Raw genomic sequence first — 24746 nt, 5'->3', positions numbered from 1 at the left:
TGGTCGAAGTATAAAACTGTCTCCTAACGTTTCGTCTCCGACTGCGGGAGACATCTTCGGAGGTAAAGCGGCGAACTGCGAAGAGGACTCGAGGAGGCGCTGATTATATAGGCAGTACTGAGGGCGCCACTGTCGATCACGTGGCGTCGGCTATGAGATTGTCTCTGGTAATGCCAACATTCTCGATTGAAAGTAATCGATCGTCACGCTTGCGGTGCAACGCTGACATCCAAATTTTATCCAGTTTAACACCTTCGTCTTTCCTGTTAAAATTATTACGATGTTTATCAATCTCGATAGCCTCTCTATACAAGCGTGCATAATAATGCGAGGTTTTTGATATGACGCTCGTCTCGCTGAATTTTATTTCATGATCACCTTCCTGGTAAACATGTTCCGCTACGGCCGATTTATCCGTGTGACCTAGGCGGCAATTCCTCTTATGTTCGACAAGACGGGTGTTCACACTTCTCTTTGTAGTACCGATGTTTTTCAAAGTGAAAGTTTCATCGCCACAGTTTCCAAAAAACAAATGGTTCAAATGGCTCTGAGCACTATGGGACTTAACATCTGAGGTCATTAGCCCCCTAGAACTTAGAACTACTTAAACCTAACTAACCTAAGGATATTACACACATCCATGCCCGAGGCAGGATTCGAACCTGCGACCTTAGCGGTCGCGCGGTTTCAGACTGAAGCGCCTAGAACCGCTCGGCCACTGCGGCCGGCTCCAAAAAACATATGAGGCTCTCTGTCATGACGTGGTGACGCAGTTTCAACTTCATAGAGCGAGAACCTGTCTCATTGGTGGCCCATGCCGAAATTCCTCCAAGTTGTTTGGCCTTCATTGCGCACATATCGTCAACAAATGTAAGTATGAAAACATTGAAAATAAACATTCTGTGCGACTGTTTCTCCAGATCATGTCAAAAAGCATCATGTGATAGTTGGAAACTTGACAATACAATTTTCGCTGTGAAATATATCTGGCAAATAAATACCTAAAATGTCGAAATACGTACTGCCGATGGATCTGCATTAATAAAATATGGAAACAAAAATTAATTCGTACATACTATCATTTTACATACACATATAAATTTATATCTGCAAGCCCCTTGACTGGAGTGTGTGGATGGCACTTTGTGTGCCACTGTCACTACCAGCTTCCGCTTCCCTACACCCCCCCACCCTCCCGCCCAAATCCTCCTTTTCTGTTCCAGTCGCGAATGGTATGCTCCAAAAATGACTGTGACAACCTCTGAATGAGCTCAAATCTCTCTAGTTTTACGTTCATGGTCTTTTCACAATGTATACATGTAAGAGAACAATATAGTGGATGACTCTTCTAGGAACGTACGTACGAAGAATTTCAACAATAAATCACACTGTGGTGCACACTGCGTCTGTGATAAAATGTGCTGCTCTCATTTGGAGCTTGTCTGTTTCATGTGTCGGTTCTACGTTTATAAGCCAGGCTGTTCCAGTTTGCAGCCCACCGGCTGGTAGCCGGACGCCCACGAGCACAGGCGGGTCCAGCCAGGCAACCGGGTAGTAAAAATATTTGATTTTTATCGTAGTTGTAGCTTTATATGCCAGCTTCCTGGCGAAGTGCCCATCATCTTGCTATTGGTCATTTTTATTGTGATATGCACATTTTAGTAAGACACTGTGCAAAATTCGAAAAATTTGTAATGAAAAATAGGGGTCGCTATGATTTTGCGTTTGGTGAGTATTACACCAGATGTGGCTGCGTATGGAATTCAGCTAACATATTGAATTTTTCTTTAGACTTGGGAGGAGGTCTCTGTCCGTGTCCAATCTCTACAAAATGGATCCTATGTAGCGCGTTCGCTTCCGATGTCGCGCCCGCGAGAATAAATATTCACAACATCCCTCATATCTCCTAAACCGCAAGAGACATCTAAAGGAGATTTTGACGAGTAGTAGCACACAAGCAGGAGAGTATTTTGTCAGTTCGTAAACACATGGAACTTCCTTTTCTATGGCGCTATATCAAAAGTTATACTTTCTATTTTATATTTTTCACACCAGTGACTCATTTTTTAAGTTATCAACAGCTAGTGAAGCAAGAGTTTCCTAGTATGAAAATAAACATGAAATTTCGTCTCTTATGTTACAGCAAACCGACACAATGAGGTTTTTCGTATGCTATTGAGCTCTCTGGTCGCCAATTGCTTGTTTAATGAGACACTCTGTTTCAGAATTTTGTCGCAATAGCTGCTGAGTTTGTGCAAATTATACTGTGTTTTGGCAAATGAAGTACAATTAAACCTGCCAACGAGAGAAATGTGGCCGTTACTCATAAATGGTGATGCTTCTTCGAATGAGAGAAGGTTAACAATTCAGACAAAAATAAATCTCCAATTCTGTAGGAATTTTGGTTCAATCCCTGCAGCCCATCATATTTTTAACACCGAACGACTGGAATGGAAATTTATCAAAGGCCTGCATTGCTTTTCTTCATCTGAGCATTATTAAAATAATGGTGAGCATACCCTTCAGGAGGAATGACACGCACATGCCAGATGCTGGTTATTCACCTAAGGGTTGCCAAACTGACAATGTGTGATTGGCGAATAAAATAGTTGTTATTGAAAAAAGTAAACAATTGATCCGTTGCACAACAAAATGGTAAGTGTGTTGTCAGCAGCTGAGAATAATGCACGCTACAGGAATGGAGAAGCTACCCAGGTGTGTCTAGTGAGAGGAACGGTTCACGTCGTTCGACAAACATTGTCATAAAGGTAGATCCGCCTTTGTCAGCAATACATTTCAATAAATTAAATATGTGCAATCACCACACTCCTTCAGGATACTCATACTTTCGGAGTAATACCGACCACTGCTTCATTTGTATAGCCTTTTGTGTACTTAGTTTTTAGTGCTGATAGTGTATATGCAACCACTGAAATGCTTTTTCTCGTCACGACGAGGCAGATAAAACTTTGTTCTCGGTAAGGGTTTTTTGACTATTTCAAGCTTGCAATGGAAGTGTGATGTCCACATGTGCGTAGTACAATGTCTCTTATTGTATCCATATCCAAGTAATGATGTGAAACTTGTGTGCTTCAGATCTTGGACGCTTTTTACCAGGAGCACAAAGTGGTCATACCTGTTGAAATTACGCCTTTTCGACTTTTGTTAACAGATCGTAGAAATACGTCAGCATAACAGGCAACAAGTTTATAACCTTGTTGTACTTTCTTGCCTTGCTTCTAGATCACATTATTTTATAATATTCCTTATTCACTACCCTCACGATGAGTCGTCTGTTCCTTCTTACGAACTGAAAACATTGTGGATGCAGAAGATATAACCCCATGGCTAATGGCTCACCAGTTATTGAACTGTGCACTGTTCTTGACCAAAATATAAACAAAAGGGCAGACTTACTCGTTGATATGGTCCTAGTCGACCATGATCCACCACAAGGGAGGCTCACCATATTGAGCACTAAGCACATTGTAGCCCTTTCACATCTGTATCTGCCATCCGAGAATAAATAATGGACTTCCTGTAATGTTCTGTGTTGTCCCGCTCCATTGGTCAGAGACTAGCAGCAGCAATTTACCGTCCCAAGTGTAGGCTGCCCTAGCACCACAATACAAACGTCTGCATTTCAAGTGTGGCTATAACTGGAATCCATGGACTGCTGACGAATGGCGTTCCACTGCATTCACTAATGAATCGTGGTTCGGCATTACCTTGGAGACCATCGCCGGCAAATATGACAGTGTCCTGGGGAGAGGTGCTACACTTCTTTAGTTTTCGAGAGACACAGTGGTGTTATTCCTGGAGTCACGGTGTGGGAAACCTTCGGTTATGACTTCACGTTACTGATGGTTGTGACTGAAGGAAATCTGATGCTACAACGGTACGTCATGAACATCCTGTATTGTCATGTATTACTTCACATGCGGCAGCATCGTGATGCCGTTTTTGAAAGGACAATCTCGTCCAGACAAGGCACTTTTCTGTGCGCACTACCTGCGTGATTGTTGAGGTACCTCTGTGGCCAGCAAGGTCCGCAGATCGTCCCCAGTAGAACATGTGTGGGACCAGATCGGACATCAACTCCATGCAATTGTCAGTACTCAGGATATCAAGGACCAGTTACAACAGTTGTGGACCAGCTTGCCTCAGGAGCAGATACAATGGCTTTCTGACTCCATTACCAATCGAATCACTGCATGGATGTGGGCCTGAAACGTGATACTGAAACGTCAGCGAATAACGTCACATACACTTTGAATTCGTTAAGTATCATTTCGTTTCCTCCTCCCCCTCTGAGTAGTTCATTTCTTTTTGTCGTTCATTTTATTTCTTCTCATTCCCAAGATTTCGTACCAGCTACCTTTCTTGTACCTATATTTCATTGTTGAGCTTTTATTATTGCCCTTTTATGGAATAATTAATACAAAACAGAATAACAGTCCGCCTCGATAGATCAGTGGCCCGCTTGTCTGACTTTCAGGTTCAATATCCAGTACTACCAGAAACTGCCGGAGTGGTGTAAACTCAGGGTCTACATTCAGGGTCTTGATGCAGTCGGAGAGATGCTTGAATGAGAAGTAGCGGTTCCAAAGCTACGGAAAGCCGACAACGAAGAGGTGGGGCTGACCCCAAGCCACTCCACACCACATCCGAATGACGCCATTGGCAGAGGATGATTCTGGACAGTCGGCATCAAGCGGTTTTCTGAGCTTGATGTGGAGTTTAGTTTTAAAGTCGGATTTTAGAACAGTATTTGTTAATAGATTGTTGTCGTTTAGCAAGCAAACTGAATTTCAAGAATTGTATAAATATTCTCCTTCCACCGCTTGTTCATGGCGTATTCCAGACCGAATGCGACGTAGAGAATCAAGCACACAAGGCCGCTCTTGGATTTGGTGACACCATGGGACACACGCTTTTGTTACCTGTGTACGTTGTTGTTCAGTGTGGAATACACGTCAGCCTTCAAATGTGCTCATAGAAATTGAGATTACAGTCAGCTGAATTGGGACATGCCATTGCTCATTAAGCTTTGTGCAAGGTACTGTGGTACGAGGCGTAGAAATTTAGGTGGGAACTAATCGACCATAAAATACACCCATCGTGTTTTGTAAGGCTAAAATTCTCGAATAACATGCAGAATCTGGTAATTCACCAATTATAGGGAAAGATTTAGGTGTAGATGCAGACACTGGCGCTGGCCAACTTATCACAGCCTAGGGCCACGCCTTCCCCCTACCCGTACCCCCAAAAAATAAATAAAATCTTTTAAAAACCTGAAAAAAATGTGTTTCAGTCCCTGTTATATTCGTAAAAGACGTAGACGTAATTATTTTGTATGGGCTTACTAGGACAAATTTGTGAATGGAGATCTCGTATGAATCTGAACATTCACTTTCAAAACCTCACGCTCTTATGTTTGTAAAATATGCAGCACATGTAGTGCATGGATTTTGGTAAAGTTCTTTACACAAATGACATACACTGAAGTAATTTGTACATGTTGTTGTTCATTATTCAATATCATTAGTAAGAAAACGTATGTCCTGCATGAATTTTATTACAGTACTGGCCTTTTCCACGCAGCTTTGCCCGCATACACTTTCGACACATCTTTGTATACCCCCTACTCCCCACTCTGTCTCTTCATCCCGTCCTCCCCCTCTCTTCGTCCATCTCCTCTGGCTCCCTCACACTGATCATATCTTCCTCCTCCTCCCTCTGTCCATATCCTCCTCCTTCTCTGTCTCTGTTCATCTCCCACTTCCTCAGTCTTCCACGTGTCCATTTCCCCACTATACCTCCCACATGCTTCCTGCAACTCCCCTCCTCCTCCCTCTCTCTGTCTGTCTCTCCCTCTCACTCCGCACTATACATCTTCTCCTCCTCCTCTCTGTCCACTTGTCCCCCATGTTCCTATCCAGCACCTCCTCCCACTGTCTCCATCCACCTCCTTCTCCTTCTTCCTCTGACTATCTCCTCCTACCACCACTCTCTGTACATCTCCTCCTATCCCTCTCTGTCTGTCCACTGCTCACCAATCTGTCTGTTCATCTCCTCCACCCCTTCTATCCATCTCTTCCCCCTCTCTCTGTCCTACATCATCTTTCCTCTCTCTTTGTACATCCTCTATACTATCCATCTCAACCTTCACCCAGTTGACCCTGTTCACAGGTGTACCCCTGCAAGAAAGATCGACAAAACAGGCTGACGCTATTGAAACACAACACATCTGTTGTGCAGGAAAGCCCAATTCAGGGGGGCAAAAAGCTTTTTTTACTCTTGACCTATACACTGCCATACGTAACAGATCAATACAGCAGGCTAATACTCCTCTAACGCAACACACGTGTCATGCAGGGCAGCCATAGGCTGGAAAGCCGTTTCTTACCACTGACATCTAGGCTGTACTAAAAGTAGGCTGATAAGGCAAACCGATACTGTTGCCACAAAACACGTCTGTTGTGATGTAGCCCTTATCGCCACAGGCTGTTAAATACATCTCTACCGTTATTTTCTGTTGAAGCTACGAGGTTGTAAACCCCGCAGTGTTGATTGCTGTACAGTTTGCTGTCTATTTGCCAAATTTGGTTGAAATCGATTGCCGGCCGGTGTGGCCGAGCGGTTCTAGGCGCTACAGTCTGGAACCGCGCGACCGCGACGGTCGCAGGTTCGAATCCTGCCTTGGGCATGGATGTGTGTGATGTCTTTACGTTAGTTAGGTTTAAGTAGTTCTACGTTCTAGGGGTCTGATGACCTCAGAAGTTAAGTCCCATAGTGCTCAGAGCCATTTGAGCCATTTGAAATCGATCCAGGGTTTGGGAGGAGATCTCAAATATACACAAATGGTCTGTTCTTTCTCTCTCTATCTGTCTCTCTCTCTCTCTCTCTCTCTCTCTCTCTATATATATATATATATATATATATATATATATATATATATATATATATATATATATATATATATAGCCTTTTCCCTACAGCTTTGCCTGCCTACATGTTATACACTACATGCATGTATTCATATATTATGCACACATCTCTCTGTCCATCAACTCCTACCCCATCTCTGCCTATCACCTCCTCACCTCCCTACCTGTCCATCTCCTCCATTCTTTCTGCCCATCATCTCCCTCCGTCCCTATCTGTACATTTCCTACTCCCATCCCTCAGCCCACATCCTCTTTCCTACCCTTTTTCTGTCTATCTACTCCATCCCCTTTCTCTCTGTCCATCTATTCTCCCCCTCCCTCTCTGTCTTCACATCCCCTCCTGTCCACACTCTCCCTATCTGTACCCACCATCCCCTCTCTCTCCATCTCCTCCTCTCTTCATCTCAACCTTTCCCCAGGCACACCCATCCACACGTGTAGCCCTGTAAAAGAGGCTGATAAAGCAATCTGGTAATGCTCCCACAACATGCATCTAGTGCAGCACAGTCTATATGCCATGGACTTTGAAATACTTTCTTCCCACAAAAAGCATACAAAGCAGGCCAATACAACTCTAACACAACACACCTATTGTGCTGGGCACATGGCTGAAAATCATTTCTGGCATGACATGTAGGCTGCCCTGAAACATAGGCTAAGAAGATAAATTTATACTATCCCAACATGGTCCGCAGCTCGTGGTCTCGTGGTAGCGTTCTCACTTCCCGAGCACGGGGACCCAGGTTCGATTCCCGGCGGGGTCAGGGACTTTTCCTGCCTCGAGATGACTGGGTGGTGTTGTGTCGTCTTCATCATCATCATTCATCCCCATTACGGTCGGAGGAAGGCAATGGCAAACCACCTCCACTGGGACCTTGCCTAATAAGGCGGCGCGGGTCTCCCACGTCGTTCCCCTATGCTCTGTAAAGAAGTATGGGACTTCATCATCATCATCATCATCATCATCATCCCAACATGACACACCTGTCAGGCAAGGGATCCTACATGGAAGGGGCTTCAAAAGTGCATATATCTTTAGCTCTGCCTGGGAGCAGTTCTTACTCATACACACATACACTCAGGTTTATAATGACAGATATAGATAGACTATCCTTTCCCTATGGTTTCACCCATGTATGTATTTGACACATATATTGAACACACATCCTCCTCCTCCTACCTATCTCCTCCTTACCATTGTTTCTGTCTCTACATCTCCTCCTCTGTATTTCTTTGTCAGTTTTTTCAGTTTCTCCTCCATCTCTCTTTGTCCACTTCTTCCAATCCCTCTCTCTCTCTGGTCACGCTTTCCTGCCCCTTCTCTCTGACCATATACTTCTACCCCTGTCTCTTCCATCTTCACCACCTCCTCTTCCTTTTCCATTAGCCCACTACCTACCTACACCTTCTACCTGCACCATACATCTTCCCCTCGTCCCTTCTCTCTGTCCATCCCCTCCTCTATGCACCTCAGCCTGTCCCCAGCCATACTGTCGGCAATTGAAGCCCCTGCAATACAGTTCAGTGAAGCAGCCTGGTACTATTCTCTCAACACATGTGTCAGGAAGGGCAGGCAACACATCAGGGGCTTGAAAATTCCATACTTGCTCCTGACACAACAAGCCGACATGCATTGCAGGTTGTAACCTCCCCGCAAAATTTTATAAGTCAATATTAGTGAAATTGTAACCTCCCAGCAGAATTAAAGAATAATAATGGCCCAAATGTAAACTCCACACAAAAATTAAGGAATGATGACTGATCATTAAACTCACAATAATGTTAATTAAATAATGAAGCATGAACTGAATGTAACATGTGAACAGAAATAATTAAACCTGATAAATCTTATAAGGGCAGCAACGCTGACCTTCGGCCCTGTGAAATAATTAAACCTGAATGGAAAAACCAAAATTCTTACCTCAGTAAACTGCATCTATATCTGCTCTTATTTTTCGGCACAGCTCCGTGCAATGCTGGCCCATATTTAATTTTGATTCTTGGAGGGAATGCATGGGAAGTATTATCTAACTTGAAATGAATCTTTTTCCTTAAAACAGTTACTTTATAAGAAAATTATTATTGGGGCAATTCTTGAACAAATTAATTACAATTAACATATGTCATTAGGTGAGCGCAATGATGCTTCATTACCTTCTATAACTATATACCTCGTCCTGAATCGTGACCAGAGATGGAAGGAGAGCACGCCGCCGACGCATGCCGACGCCCGCTCAGTACAACCGTCCACTCGCTACAACTACTGCCGACAGAGTGCAACTCGCAACTCACTACTTGCTCTGCCGACTCCACACACACACAACTGAACTCTCGCGCGGTCAAGCGCAAACTAGCAACGATAAATAACTCTCTGGTCAGAGATTCTGTCATGCCTCGCCATCGCTGGTACTGAATACATACGCGTTTCAAGGTCGATAAAGCAGGTAGACCCTACTTCAACACAACTTGCCTGTTACGCAGGAAAGCCTCTATATTGTGGGCTGAAAACCGTTTCTTGTCCCAGACAAGTAGGCTGCCCTTCAAAGCAGGTTTATTTGGCAGTCCGACGCTGTTCCCATACAACATGCCTGTCGTGATAATACTCATCATGTTTGCTGTGTGTGTTCCAAACTTGGGTGAAATAGATTCAGGGGTATGGAAGGATAACACAGACATATAAACACACTCTCTGCTTTATAAAGGGTATCTATCCTATGAGTCGTCAGACACATTTCCTGTGGTATTTCAGCATAAAGTTGTAATTTCTTTTTTGCATTGTGAAGTTAAAGTCAGCCCAAAGCCATAGTGTTCACCATGTCTTTCACAAGATGCCCAGTGTCGAAGGAAAGTGTTGGTTTGTTTCTCATTACAAACAAAATTATTTTCTAACGGCATTTTACGTTCCCATTTCGTGGAGCGGTTCCAGATTAGTGCGATATTTATTTTATCGACATGTATTAACAGGGACAATATAACGTAAAGAATAAACAGCAATCGAACAGCGACTCACAAGGGAATGGTGCCATCCAACATGCCGAAACCCATCCCGAAATTTTTTACGCAGGAAGATTACAACGAAAGAATGACACTGTAATAATTTTAGCTACTATGACGCAATGGAAGTATTTATTAAAAACTGTCGAATTTACTCGTTTCTGTTGCACGAAGAATCGCTGATGACAGCAATTTTGTACAGCCCTTCCTGCCTAACGCGAGGTCGGCCGTGACGAGACAGTGTAGCACTGCTTAATTCTAGTGTCTGGAGTGATATAAGCAAATTTTAATCACCTAAACAATCAAAATATATCACGTATCAGTAATGTTTTGAATAAGAGGCAGTTCGTATCGACAGCTAGACTGTTATATATGTGATTCTTACAAAGGTGACTAGCAGAGAAACATAAATAATGGCAATATATGATGATATATTACAGACGACTTCCATCAATCGCGACATTAACTTATTGAAATGAAATATTTCTTCCACACATATCATTTTGTAGCAGTTCCTGTAGCACAGTTCTTATGATAATTTTTTAATAATGTATTTTTAGTAAAATTGAACAGTTCCCTATTTATTACCCATAGTCGTCACAATAATGCGAAGTGTCATCCGAATAAAGGAAGCAAACATTTTCCTTACAGTAGGTGCACTTGACGAAAGAAAAATTAATGCATTCAGGCACGTCACAGTAGTTACTAGCTTAATTTGGACAGAATTTCTGTGGAGCAATAAATGGTCCTGGCTGCTGCACTGCTAATTGAGCTGCGTACCGGGCATAGTTAAAGAAATTCGTAAATTGTGCCGATGCAAACTGATAACGCACGAATGACTGAACTTTAAGAATCTGGTCTCCTGATAAACCTCAAATGAGATGGAACAGTAGGAAATTTTATTGTTCGACAACTTCCTTAAAATAATAAATACTTTCCACAGTCGAACAAAGCCTATATTGACAGTCACATTGGTCGCTCCGAATGGAATCTGAATTATGACAACAGTCTTCTCGTCGACCTCCTGGAAGACAGAAGTATCGTTATGCCCAGGCCAAAGCAACGATTTAATTTCTGCGACTGGTTACAAACTCTTTTGAATGAAATCTTAAATATTATTCTTTCCAGTTTTTCCAGGCTTGATAGGTCGATTATAATATATTTGCCACTAAACAGTTCATTTTTAGTTTTTGATCCTAATATGCCTTGACGTCCCTGAAAGCAGATATAACGCTGAGGTAACATAATACATTCACACTTATCGTTGTCATTATGGTATACTAATGTGTCATTGCATTAATCGATTGCACATCAGACTATATATTTTTTCTCCTCAAAATGATAAAGTGCCGTTTGCCGCAGTTCTTTCACGAAACCTGATTGATCGTCGTTAGATATGGCAGATCTGGGGATAATAGCAAGCTTCGTTTTCACGTCAGCTAGGAATTAGTGGCATCTCCTCTACAGTTTATTTGAAGTAAGCTTCGTTGTCACGCAACTTCATGTACCGTGTGACTTCTTGAATCTGCTTAATCAGATCGAAATGACCTGAAATCAGCAACGTTCATCTCATTTGCGATTTTGAGGGCCCAGTCTCGTAAACTTTCATTGGTAATGGTGCATTGTCACTCACGAGCTGTTCTGCATGTTTCATATCAGAAGAAAATTCCTCTAAAGAACTGTTTTTCATGTTGTTTATTCGCTTAGGGGTTTTTCTTGGTTAATACTAGGAGGTAAAGGGACAGTAAGTCTTTCGGATAGTTTTCCTTTCACAGTTCCGCGAGTTTCATTTTAGTATCCATTCATTATTTCGTGATGTCTTTCTTCCATTTACAAAGACCACAGCCAGATTTTACAAAGCAGTCCTAGGTTTGCACACAGCTTTACATTAATCATTAAACATAATGAATATTAATTCAGTTTTCTTTTCCAGCCGGCCGAAGTGGCCGCGCGGTTCTGGCGCTGCAGTCTGGAACCGCGAGACCGCTACGGTCGCAGGTTCGAATCCTGCCTCGGGCATGGATGTGTGTGATGTCCTTAGGTTAGTTAGGTTTAACTAGTTCTAAGTTCTAGGGGACTAATGACCTCAGCAGTTGAGTCCCATAGTGCACAGAGCCATTTTTTTTTTTTTCTTTTCCATTGTCAACACTTACGCTACCGCAAAAGCAACTGGTAATTGTTATGCATATTTAATGAGTTGCAAGTTTAAGTGAACAGCAACTACGGTTAATCGTTTCCGAGAAACTATCAACTAAAACTAAAATTCGCTATACAAATTACAACAGCGCCAAGTCGTGTTACCTATTTACCGGTGCGCCGTCAACCAGGGATATGTGCCTGGACTACTGCTTGACATCACAGAAGGGAATTTCGCTACCTGCTCGCTACAGTCACATGGGTCAGCAACATCTTAACAGCGCTGACACTGTACGCCACAGTGTCTCTAGTAGAGACAGGGCCTTCCTTTCGGTTATTATTCCTACTCTCTGCTACGCAGCTGGTCTACGTGGCGCAGCGAGCGCTCAGGGCGCACTTGCTCAGCGGAGTTGCAGATTTCACATGTCTTCGGCTGTCCGTTGTAGATAAATAATGCACGGAAGTATACGAAACAAGTGGAACAGGATCGTTACTTTCATAATATACAGGGTGGTCCATTGATCGTGCCAGGCCAAATATCTCGCGAAATAAGCGTCAAACGAAAAAACTACAAAGAACGAAACTAGTCTAGCTTGAAGGGGGAAACCAGATGGCGCTTTGGTTGGCCCGCTAGATGGCGCTGCCATAGGTCAAACGGATATCAACTGCGTCGGCGACTTCTGGTCGCGTGGTGCTGGCCTGCCGCTCCGGCTGCGGGGGCGGCGGGGCCGGCCCGGCGAGGGCGGCGTAGCGGTGCAGCGCTTGAAAATTGCCAATTCAAAGCCCACCAGGCAGCTGGAGAGTTCTTCACCTCTATCGGAGATGTAGCAGATTGCGGATGTGCAGCATGTCAGGCACAGGGCCTGTCATCTCGACTGCTAGTGATACGAGGCCTTGGGATCCAGCACGGCGTTCCGTATTCCCCTCCTGAACCCACCGATTCCATATTCTGCTAACAGTCATTGGATCTCGACCAACGCGAGCAGCAATGTCGCGATACGATAAACCGCAATCACGATAGGCTACAATCCGAGCTTTATCAAAGCCGGAAACGTGATGGTACGCATTTCTCCTCCTTACACGAGGTGTCGCAACAACATTTCTCCAGGCAACGCCGGTCAACTGCTGTTTGTGTATGAGAAATCGGTTGGAAACTTTCCTCGTGTCAGCACGCTGTAGGTGTCGCCACCGGCGCCAACCTTGTGTGAATGCTCTGAAAAGCTAATCATTTGCATACCACAGCATCTTCTTCCTGCCCGTTAAATTTCGGGTCTGTAGCACGTCATCTTCGTGGTGTAGCAATTTTAATGGCCAGTAGTGTAGATTCTGAACATGCCATATACTACTGCTTCCTCGCAGGCCTTCTGATAGACTTTAAGAGTCAAGTTAAGATAGCGCTATGTGTCACGAGAGCAGCAAGGTGGCGGTGCGGCGCGTGAAGGGCCGCGGCTGGCGCCGGCAGGAGTGCGAGGCGCTGCTGGAGCTGGCGGTCAGCGTGGAGGTGTGGGGCGACCCGCGGGAGGCGCTGTCGGCGCTGCACCGCTACGCCGCCCTCGCCGGGCCCGCCCCGCCGCCCCCGCAGCCGGAGCGCCAGGCCAGCACCACTCGACCAGAGGTCGCCGACGCAGAGGTGGACGCCGCCGGCCGCTGCACAGCCAGCCTCATCGCCGCCATCTGCCACCTCAGGTAGGTGGACAATTGGGGGGATTCGCTCTGGAGGCATTCACTCAATCCCAAGACCGGCACCTCCACCACCTCAACACTTACTGCTTGCACTATGTTCACGCTGCTTACTGACCTGTACGCCACCGAGGGAGAGGTGCGCGACAGTATGGGACTTTTTAAACTTTTGTTACTTTTTCTTGCGTTACCCCTCCGGGACAGTATCAGAAAGCATTTCAGTAGGTATACTTGTGGATGGGCACAGTTGAGCAGGTAGAAGGGGGAGGAGGAGATTAGATACTGAGAGGGGGAGAATGAGGTCGACAGAGGCAGGATTGAGGAGGAAGTGGACAGATAGAGGTGGGAGAAGGAGTTGGGGAAAAGGAGGGAGAGGAGGTGGGGATCGTCAGAAAGTTGAGGGAGGAGGCGATGGACAGACAGAGTGGGATGAGATCGACAGAGAGAGGATGTGGTCCAATGTCCTATTCCCTTGCAGTCTGTCATTTCTGCACTCCACAAGAAGTGCATGGAGTTGTGGGAGGAAGAATGGCTGGCGATGACGGCCAATAAACTGCGGTTGGTGAAGTCAACATTCCGGCCGTGGCGTACCTCTTGCCGGGTGCTCAGGCGGGAAGAAGTGACCCTCACGCGCCTTCGGATTGGGCACTGTCCTCTCACACACAGCTTTCTATTACGGCGGGAGGATCCCCCGATTTGTGATGCTTGTGGTGTGCACATCTATGTCCGGCACATTTTAACAGACTGCATTTTATACCGTGATGCAAGGGCAGAAGCACAAGTTGATGTGGATCTGCCCTGTGTTTTAGCTCAGGCGGGAAGAAGTGACCCTCACGCGCCTTCGGATTGGGCACTGTCCTCTCACACACAGCTTTCTATTACGGCGGGAGGATCCCCCGATTTGTGATGGTTGTGGTGTGCACATCTATGTCCGGCACATTTTAACAGACTGCATTTTATACCGTGATGCAAGGGCAGAAGCACAAGTTGATGTGGATCTGCCCTGTGTTTTAGCTAATGATGAGACGTGTGTGTCTAGGGTTTTAAAGTTTTGTGATGTGTCTGGTCTCTGGCCTAAACTTTTGGGCTGGAGGTTTTAGTGTATTACACAGTGGCTGGCTCCTCCCCTTCTCCTTGCGGTCAGCCAGCCGCTACCATCACCTATATTGCTTTAGCTCCCTCTACCACTTTCTTCCTGAGTTGTCCATGTTTTACTGCTGGCGGCATGCTTCGTCCCACGCTTCAGTGTGGGGTAGACACATAGTTTTCCAAGCTTGTTTCCTGTGTCTTACGTTCTGTTTAATCTTATTGTTCTGAGTCTTTTCTTGATACCCGGCTCAATCTGTTACTGAGCGGGTGCGGAAGACCTTGCCGTCGTGCGCCCTTAAAACCCTCTCCATCCATCCATCAAAGAGAGGGGTAAGGAGGAGCAGGAGAGAGATAGAGAGATTAGGAAGAGATGGACAGAAAGATAGGGGGAGGAGTGGATAGGCAGAAAAAGAGGGATGGGAGATAGATTGAGGGGAGGAGACAGTGGATAGAGAGAGGGAGGAGGAGGCGATGGACAAAGAGAGGTGGGACGAGATGGACAGAGAGAGGAGGAGATGGATGCAGAGAGGGGGAAGGAGGAGACAGAAAGAAAGAGGGGGAGGAGAAGACAGAAAGAGAGAGGGCCTAAAGGAAGATGTGTTTAATATGTGTGACACATCCATACCAGGGCAAAGGTGCAGGTACAAAGCTAGCATTGAAATTAAAATCTTATAAAAATTTTAGTTACTCCTTAATTTCATTTTATAAGAAAATAACAATTAAATATATGGCTTTACTGTATTACTAATAGGTATTACTTCCACATATGATCAGATGAAAAGATATTTAAATAAATATTTACTGTCTTGATCACAATTTATGTATTATGGTGACCAGTTTCCACCACTAATGTGGTCATCTTCAGACCAATGAGTAAGAACCTACTTCTGCTGGAGAATAGTAGTGATTCTCCAGCAGAAGGAGGTTCTTACTCATTGGTCTGAAGATGACCACAGTAGTGGTCGAAACCAGTCACCATAATTAATAAATTGTGATCAAGACTGTTTTTTATAGTAAATATTTGTAACACATTGATCACTGTCACTCCCATAATGTATTCAAAAGTAACATTTAAATAAACCTGAAATCTTACTCATGTCTCTCATACAATCTCAAATTTAAAATAATGTTTAACATCGATTGAGAAACTTCACGATCACAAGGCTAAGAAGCAGAAAATAATTATTTAAATAAAAATAAATTTTTATATTACTTGTTTTTAACTCGGACTAAAAAGGATAAAAAATTTCTTCTAGTTGCATACAGATTCCTAACACCATAAGTGAAGAAAATATCGGCCATGAAAGCCTACGTTGTACTGTATCACCATACACATAGTTTTGAAAATTTATTATTGATATGAAAATACTTTTAAGATTTGGAACGAAAAACATCAGGCACATGCAATAGGCAATGCTTAGGAGACGAACTATTCACGCATTAATTAAATATTGCCTCACAAATACAGGTTTCTGACAGGGTGCAGTGTCATACTGACACAGCAAGTCATCGTTTCCGAGCTGTCCCTCTACTGTATGGTCGACACAGTTCTGTAAAATGTCTTCGTATTAGTCCGCATTTGCGTTCTCTCAAGCACCCTAACCACGGGAAAATACCTCCATACCCTAACACCACATCCGCACTTCACTGTTGGCACTCTAAATGATGCCATGTAACGTTCTCTATACTCCGTTCGTCATAAGGATAAACCTGATGTAAGCAAATACAAACGATATGATTGATCAGTAGCCGTAGCACACGTACACGCGTGTTGGTACACTCTTGGAAGTAGGTCCTACTTCTGTATTAGATATATTATTACTAAGTGACACTAAACGAAACTTTAAAATATTGAAATGTATTAACAGCCATCAATGTTTTTCTTAATCACGCTTTAGCTATGTTGTTTTTATTTCAAAAATCGTGTACAGTCACAACCTCTGCACTGCTGTGCTCTGATCGTCGCGCTATTAATACGCAGTATGAAAATGGCTGAGTGCTTCTTCCTGTTCCGTAGTGAAACTCGCAGTTAAAAAGTGTCGAGAAATAGGTTGTTCTTAAAGTTTTTCATAAATTTACAGAGATTATCATCTTTGAAGTTTTCTGAGGGAGTTAATTAGATACAATTGAGACATACGTACTCGTTAGATACATAGCAGAGTTAGTAGGGTAGCAGTTTCATGGATCACTGGTTCGAGTCTCGCCTCATATTTTTTTCTTCTCGTTCAATTTGAAATACCTACACCTCGTAATTGTAAAATTCATCATCATTTTTTCTGATTAATGCACGTCTTCCTGTTTCTAGTTACATTCTGCATTCGAAATTTCTGTTCTCAATTCAAATATGAATTCTTAATTAACAGTATTTTATGAAAGAGCGTTAATAAAGGATGCTTAAATTAAGAAAACATAACAATTTAATTTATACGGCAAAAATGGAAAACCAAATACTCTTTATTTAGACTATGTCCATTGTTTTCTACCACAATATAGATAAGGGTTGTAGAAACATGAAAAACTATCATTTTCAGAGCATCGAGCACACCATACAAATGCTGCACTTTTACATTCGCCAATGAAGAGCAGTTGAACGGAATGGACAGTGTCTTGAAAGGAGGATATAAGATAAACATCAACAAAAGCAAAACGACGATAATGGATTGTAGTCAAATTAAATCGGGTGATGCTAAGGGGATTAGATTAGGAAATGAGACACTTAAAGTAGTAAAGGAGGTTTGCTATTTAGGGAGTAAAATAACTGATGAGGGTCGAAGTAGAGAGGATATAAAATGTAGACTGGCAATGGCAAGGAAATCGTTTCTGAAGAAGAGAAATTTGTTAACATCGAGTATAGATTTAAGTGTGAGGAAGTCGTTTCTGAAAGTATTTGTATGGAGTGTAGCCATGTATGGAAGTGAAACATGGACGATAACCAGTTTGGACAAGAAGAGAATAGAAGCTTTTGAAATGTGGTGCTACAGAAGAATGCTGAAGATAAGGTGGGTAGATCACGTAACTAATGAGGAGGTATTGAATAGGATTGGGGAGAAGAGAAGTTTGTGGCACAACTTGACTAGAAGAAGGGATCGGTTGATAGGACATCTTTTGAGGCATCAAGGGATCACAAATTTAGCATTGGAGGGCAGCGTGGAGGGTAAAAGTCGTAGAGGGAGACCAAGAGATCAATACACTAAGCAGATTCAGAAGGATGTAGGTTGCAGTAGGTACTGGGAGATGAAGAAGCTTGCACAGGATAGAGTAGCATGGAGAGCTGCATCAAACCAGTCTCAGGACTGAAGACCACAACAACAACAATGTACCATTACAATATGAACCCAACAGAACTATTATGGAGCCAAGTTAAGGAGTTTGGCCGAGAAATAACTGGACTGTTAATCTGCCAGACTTACTAGAAATAACGCACGCAGCTTTTTCACATGTCACTGCCGAACGCTGGCGGGATATAGAACGGCACGTCTTAATGGGGGGTGGTAAGTTCCTGTGGGACCAAACTGCTGAGGTCATCGGTCCCTACCTAGGCTTATACACTACTTAATCTAACTTAAACTAACTTACATTGAGGACAGCACACATACCCATGCCCAAGGGAGGACTCGAACCTCCGACGAGGGGGAGCCGGCCGGCCGAAGTGGCCGTGCGGTTAAAGGCGCTGCAGTCTGGAACCGGAAGACCGCTACGGTCGCAGGTTCGAATCCTGCCTCGGGCATGGATGTTTGTGATGTCCTTAGGTTAGTTGGGTTTAACTAGTTCTAAGTTCTAGGGGACTAATGACCTCAGCAGTTGAGTCCCATAGTGCTCAGAGCCATTTGAACCATTTTTGAGGGGGAGCCACGCGAACAGTGGCGAGGCGCCGAAGACCACGTGGCTACCACGCGCGGCTCATGAAAGAATAGGAGAAAATGTGGCACCTGGTTGGCTTCGTGGATTCTGTTGTTGATCGACTCGTTATCAACGTAGGAAACGACGGTTCGACAACTGAATTGTATTTCTCGGATTCGGATAAGGAAGGAGCTAAGAGATTACCTGACGACTGACTGTAATTAAAAATTTCAGTGGCTTCAACATTCAACAGTACGATGAAATCCCTATACTATGCTTTTGCATCACACATAGCTCGGTCAGAAACATTACCCAGTATTAGAGTTAGGAATTTTCACTCTTGTTTGTAATTAAAATACTATGTTAGGTGAGAACGAGAGCATTTTATGCTTTCCGTCTGGTCACCTAAGAAGCGCGCGGTAGTGATGGAGTTTTGCCGAATATTATTTAATCCTCTGTAAAAATTAAATGACATTCGTTTTTTGCTCGTCTCTTTTTATGTCTGAATAGCAACTGCTCACATCATTGCAAGTTAGGTGGACTGTTGGCTGGCCAGTGCTTTCCATATTTAATGCGCCAGTAAAGCTGTTGTCCCGCATCATCGCTCTGTTTAAGTGCGAGTAACACAGCATAAAGCGTATCCTTATGATCGTACTTGACTCTACTGGTCACAACTTGGCTTCCGCTCCACGTGAAACGAAATCCAATGAGATTCAAGCAAACGCGGAAGAATACATGGCGTAATGTTTACATCAGGTTTTTTCTTATGATGAACAGAGTGTAGGCATTCGCCATTCCGTCGTATTGGCACAGGGTGATTCCTCACTCCAAATCACCCGTTTCCCGTCATCCACTGTCCAATGGAGTCATTCCTTACGCCACCTCAACTGTCGCTCAGCATCTGCTATAGAAATGCGTGGCTTCTGAGGAGTTTATTGACCACTGCACCTCTGTCTTTTTTTAACCCATTTTATCCCACTGTTCCATTTTTGGAACAAAAGTTTTGTAATTTTTTTGTGCACTGGGGTTTTGGTTTTTGGTAAGTTTGTCACACTGCTGGCTTTCTACATGCTCTTTTTTTTACTCAAAACTGTCAGTTGTGCTGCGAGCATCTGCATAGCAACATTGTTGGTGCTGTAGTAATTGCTGTTTATGGAAAAATGACTACAAGGAAAGGGTAAGTAAGTTTTACTATATTTGACATTGGATAACGATGTTATAGTTTCTAAATATGACTATGAATACAAAATGATAATGTGTGTGTGTTATTTGTTCATATCTGTTCTCAACAATGGGTTGTAATGCATTATAGCTGAGTGTTCCATTTTTTGAACAGTGGGATTGAATGGGTGCATTGAAATAACAGTAAAGCACTTGCATTTTAGGTTGACTGACAATGAAGTTATAGCATTATTGGAACAGGATATTGATGTTACTGATTCTGATTTATACATAAATCCCAAGGATGACCGAAGCCGGTCAGATGAAGATTCAGGTGGCGAGTGTGAAAGTAATATAAATCATCTTAGTGTCAACCAGCTAAGACCTGTTGCAGAAGCAAAAGTTACAGAATATTGTGATGGGGAAATTGTTACCCAAGAGTTAAATATTAGCAATACTATGAATTGAAGATTTTGGTTAGGAAATACGCTTATTTGAATTTTCTATGTTATTTATCTGTAACTGTATAGATATTATTTATGGTTTCGAGAAAGTTGATGTTTTGTATGATAGATAGGTCCTAGGGAGTCTAATGAGTCTTCATGTTCAACTTCTGGTGCCGCGCATATTGATAGTGTTCTCAGCCCGGAATGTTCTACATCAAATACTATTCCTGTTATCGGCAGAAGAAAGAGGGCTGATAGGAGATGGACTCAGAATGATATAAATGAAGTGCAGATGAAGACATGGACCCTTCCACAATTTTTTACAGAAGAAATGTCACCAGTACAGCTATCTGAACTGTTTTATTATGACATTATTGTGCATATGCTAGCCAATTACACAATATTTACGCTCATTAGCAGGCAGATACAGCATTCAATGTGTAAAGTGCAGAAATAAGAGTATTATTGGCCATATTTCTTCTGACAGGTTACAACCCTTTACCAAGATATAGAATGTACTGGGAAATGAGCGAGGATTGCCATAATCTAGCTGTGTCAAAAGCAATGTCAAGGGGAAGATTTGAAAAAAATTGTGAAATACATACTCGCCTGCGGTAGCAACAGCTTATCCAAAGATGACAGATTTTCAAAAGTGAGACCCCTTTGGAAACTCTTGAATGATAGGTGGCTAAGAGATTTCAATAACGAAAAACCGCTATGTATTGATGAGGCTATGATTCCGTATTATGGTAGACATGGAAAAAAGCAACATATGGCAGGTAAAAAACAGCAACATATGGCAGGTAAACGAATTAGGTTTGGTTATAAAGTTTGGTGTCTTTGTACAAGACTAGGGTACGTAGTTCAAGCTGAACCATATCAGGGTGCTGCAACTGGAAACAGAAGACCTGAGCTTGGTGCAGGCGGTCCAGTTGTGTTAGACCTAGTAACAAAACTTGCATTTGAGAATGGACAGACATACGATTTCATTTTTGATAACTTTATTACTTCATTGCCACTTTTGGATGTACTGAAAGGAAAGAGCTGCGCTGAAACAGGAACAGTTCTCTCAAATAGAACAGAGGGTGCTCCTCTCCGAGACCTTCAAAAAATGGAAGAAGCTCCAAGAGGAACATATGACCAAGTAACCGATAATAAATCTGGATTGACTCTGATTCGCTACTATGACAACAGCATTGTTACCATCGCCTCAAAGAGAAGTGTAGTTCAACCAACTGGACAATCTAAACGATACAGTAGGAGTGAGAGAAAGTTTATTGATATATTCACTACTGCTGCAGTTGTTAGCTACAACACTTACGTAGGAAGAGTGGACGGACTTGATGAAAATACTGGAAAATACAGGATTAATTTCAGAACGAAGAAATTGTACTACCAACTTCTTGCTTTTCCGCTAAACGTATCAATAAACAATGCTTGGTTGCTGTATAGACAAACAATATAGTATAAGGACAATGCACTCGATCTTCTTGGCTTCACAAGGTATGTGGTCAACTTCTACTTTCAGAAGTATAGCTCATGACAGTCACCTGCCTATCCAGTGCGAAGTCTAAAAGCCTTACGTAAAATGGTTCTCAATGATGTACGCTACGATTGACTGGATCACCTGGGTGTACCATTAGGCAAACAACTAAGATGTGGCCAGTGCAAAAGAGCACAACAAAACAATGTAAGAAATGTAAAATTCCTTTGCATGCAAATTGTTTCATACAAACTGAAGTGGAAACTGAACTCACTAAAGCACAGTGTAATCTTTTAATAAAACATTATCGGGTTTCAAGCCGCGTCAAGTGGTTTACTGCCCTGTAACCAACCCAAGAATGTTTTATTAACGGATATCGCCTCGAAAGCATGCATTCGGACACAGTGTAATCTTGTTTATTCCTTATTTGTTTATACATCTACATTTTGTATAATCTGTGAATGAGCTAAAAAAAATATGTAGTGAGAAATATAAACGTAAACATCAAAAATTTACATTCGTTTCTCACAGTATTATATGCACTGTACCTGTACCTTCCCGTTCTCACTGTCCCATTTTTATAACGTCCATTTTTTGTACTAAATATATTGTTACAATCATGAAAGTTGTTACTTATGGTTTAGCTACACTCCAAACATAATTCGTAAAAGAGTTCAATGGGAAACCATCTTGGGACTAAACTGGTTACGCACAGTCATTGTACTAGCTTAGACTGCTGGCAGCACTTTCGAACTCACGATTGATTCCTTCCGTTGATTTCATGCGGTATTTTACTACCATCCTCCGCAATTTTCAACTGTCTGTGTCCGACAGTTTCTTCCCGGTCTTGGTTTAGGTGTGGTTGTTCCTTCGGGTTTCCACTTCACAATCATATGGCAAACAGTTGAGTTGGGCAGATTTGGAAGGGTTGAAATGACCCTGGTGAACGTGTTAGCCAGGTTACGAACAATAACAGGTCCACGTTAGAAATCACTGGTGTCTCCTGATCGGCCCATTCTACTGTTGATGCTTCTCTACTGACAACACGATACTCGCCGCCTCCTTTTATACTAGCTTGTTTACCACTCGTGACATCTAGTGGTCAGTTCCTCATTACATACGGGTGCCTGGATACTTTTAATTACGTAATTTATTCGTTCTTTAAGTTGCCCTATCCCAAAATGGAGAGCAACTTGTGATTCTTCTGATGTCGTAGATGGAAATGTCAGTGACAATAAAAGACTGTGACGGCACTGGAGACTGGGTGGAATACACATCAGTTACTGCAACTGCTCACGAAAAGCAGACAGTTTGGAATCGAGTCCCAGTCTGGCTCGGTTTTTCTTAAGTCACAACATACTCACTAATCTGGAGTTGAGCAGTTAGTGAGTGTGCTTCCCTGACACAACTGAGGCGTCCTGTGGAAGAACGACGTAACTAAGTATGTTTGAGATCAAGATACAGAGCATCAGAGGTTTGAAATAGTTTTCTTATTCATTTCAAACTCTCAATTTAAGTCACACATAAGAGAAATTTGTGGTTTCAGAATAAATGACGTGATAGCATACTGTATAAGGATTACTGACTGATTTCGGTTTCAGTTAATTCATCGACCCACAGAACGCCTCAATTTCGTAAGAATGCAATGTTATAAGATTCAGCTTCGTCCATTCTGTCCATTTTGCATGAGTAAATTTAATTCATTTACTTAATTGAACCTCACACAGGTACGTCAATTACAGCATGACCTATTTTGTTCCCTGCGATCATCATCAGACGTTCGATGAACCCTCTGCCAGGCACTTAAATATGATGTCCAGAGTATCCATGTAGATGTAGATGTGGTTATGTAGTGGTGACAGTGTATGGTTCAAATGGCTCTGAGCACTATGGGACTCAACTGCTGAGGTTATTAGTCCCCTAGAACTTAGAACTAGTTAAACCTAACTAACCTAAGGACATCACAAACATCCATGCCCGAGGCAGGATTCGAACCTGCGACCGTAGCGGTCTTGCGGTTCCAGACTGCAGCGCCTTTAACCGCACGGCCACTTCGGCCGGCGGTGACAGTGTAATACGTTACTTTAGTTCCACTTTAGTGGACCACTTTGTGAGTAGAACCTCTAACGGTTTTGGACGACCATTTAAGTGTGAAGTAGATGTACTAACACCCACTTCTTTTCGAGATGACTTACTTGAGATGCTCGGCCGACCTTCCTTGCTGGTTAGCCTCCTGCTGCTACCTCTCTTTCACTTCTTCTACGAAGTATGCTGCTAGGTACAGGAATTCCTTAAGACTCTCTCTAGTAATAAAAATAAGTAGATGTACAACGTTAACTAATGACGTATATTTAAACTTCATAGTCCATAGATATTAGACAACCCACTCTTCACACTAAAAATACACTTTTTAGTAAGTCTCTCGTGTCTCCAAACGTCAGAAACAAACTAATTTACATATAAGAGAAAGGTGGTTTAAACACCTTGTCCAGTTTCAACATGAACCATAATACACGTTTTCCCTTCAACAAAGCTAAGACAAAAGTTTTTTTCAAGAATACCTTCTCAACTGTTCTCGTTATTATAACAGTGTTCACTGACACAATTAACACAGAATAACATAGAAGCTACATGGTTCTTCTGTACACTTTCACTAAAACTTCCATGGATCGCCCGACAATAACTTGTCATTGTCGTTTGACCGCCGCGTCTACATTCTTCTTGCGACTGAAGTGAAACCTGCACACACAGACATGTGACGCGCAGTAGGTAGGAATCTGTCATCCCACACTCACATCTAAAATATCGTGTCTTCGAGACGATAGAAGGCTGTGTGGTTCCAGAATGTACGCAGTAATTCTCGAAATACTACAAACCGTACTAAAGATAGCCACATGGAGTGAAATCTTGCAACTGATGTGGAGCTTTGGTGGCAAACAAACCATTATAGTACTCGGTCCATTTTGT

General features: G+C 42.9%; 1 protein-coding gene across 1 annotated transcript in view; it reads left to right on the top strand.

Moving 5' to 3' along the window:
- The window catches only part of LOC126235481 (uncharacterized), a 109661-nt gene extending 105069 nt beyond the window's left edge, over positions 1-4592 (top strand). Inside the window, exon 5 of the mRNA XM_049944202.1 lies at positions 4499-4592. Coding sequence (XP_049800159.1) covers positions 4499-4592 — 94 coding nt within the window. The remainder of the gene's footprint in view (positions 1-4498) is intronic.
- Positions 4593-24746: the final 20154 nt, after the last annotated feature.

The sequence above is a fragment of the Schistocerca nitens genome, chromosome 2, assembly GCF_023898315.1.
Source record: "Schistocerca nitens isolate TAMUIC-IGC-003100 chromosome 2, iqSchNite1.1, whole genome shotgun sequence".
In the NCBI taxonomy this organism is placed as follows: domain Eukaryota; kingdom Metazoa; phylum Arthropoda; class Insecta; order Orthoptera; family Acrididae; genus Schistocerca; species Schistocerca nitens.
Note: the sequence above shows the minus strand (reverse complement) of the source record. Positions and strands in the feature narration are given on the sequence as shown.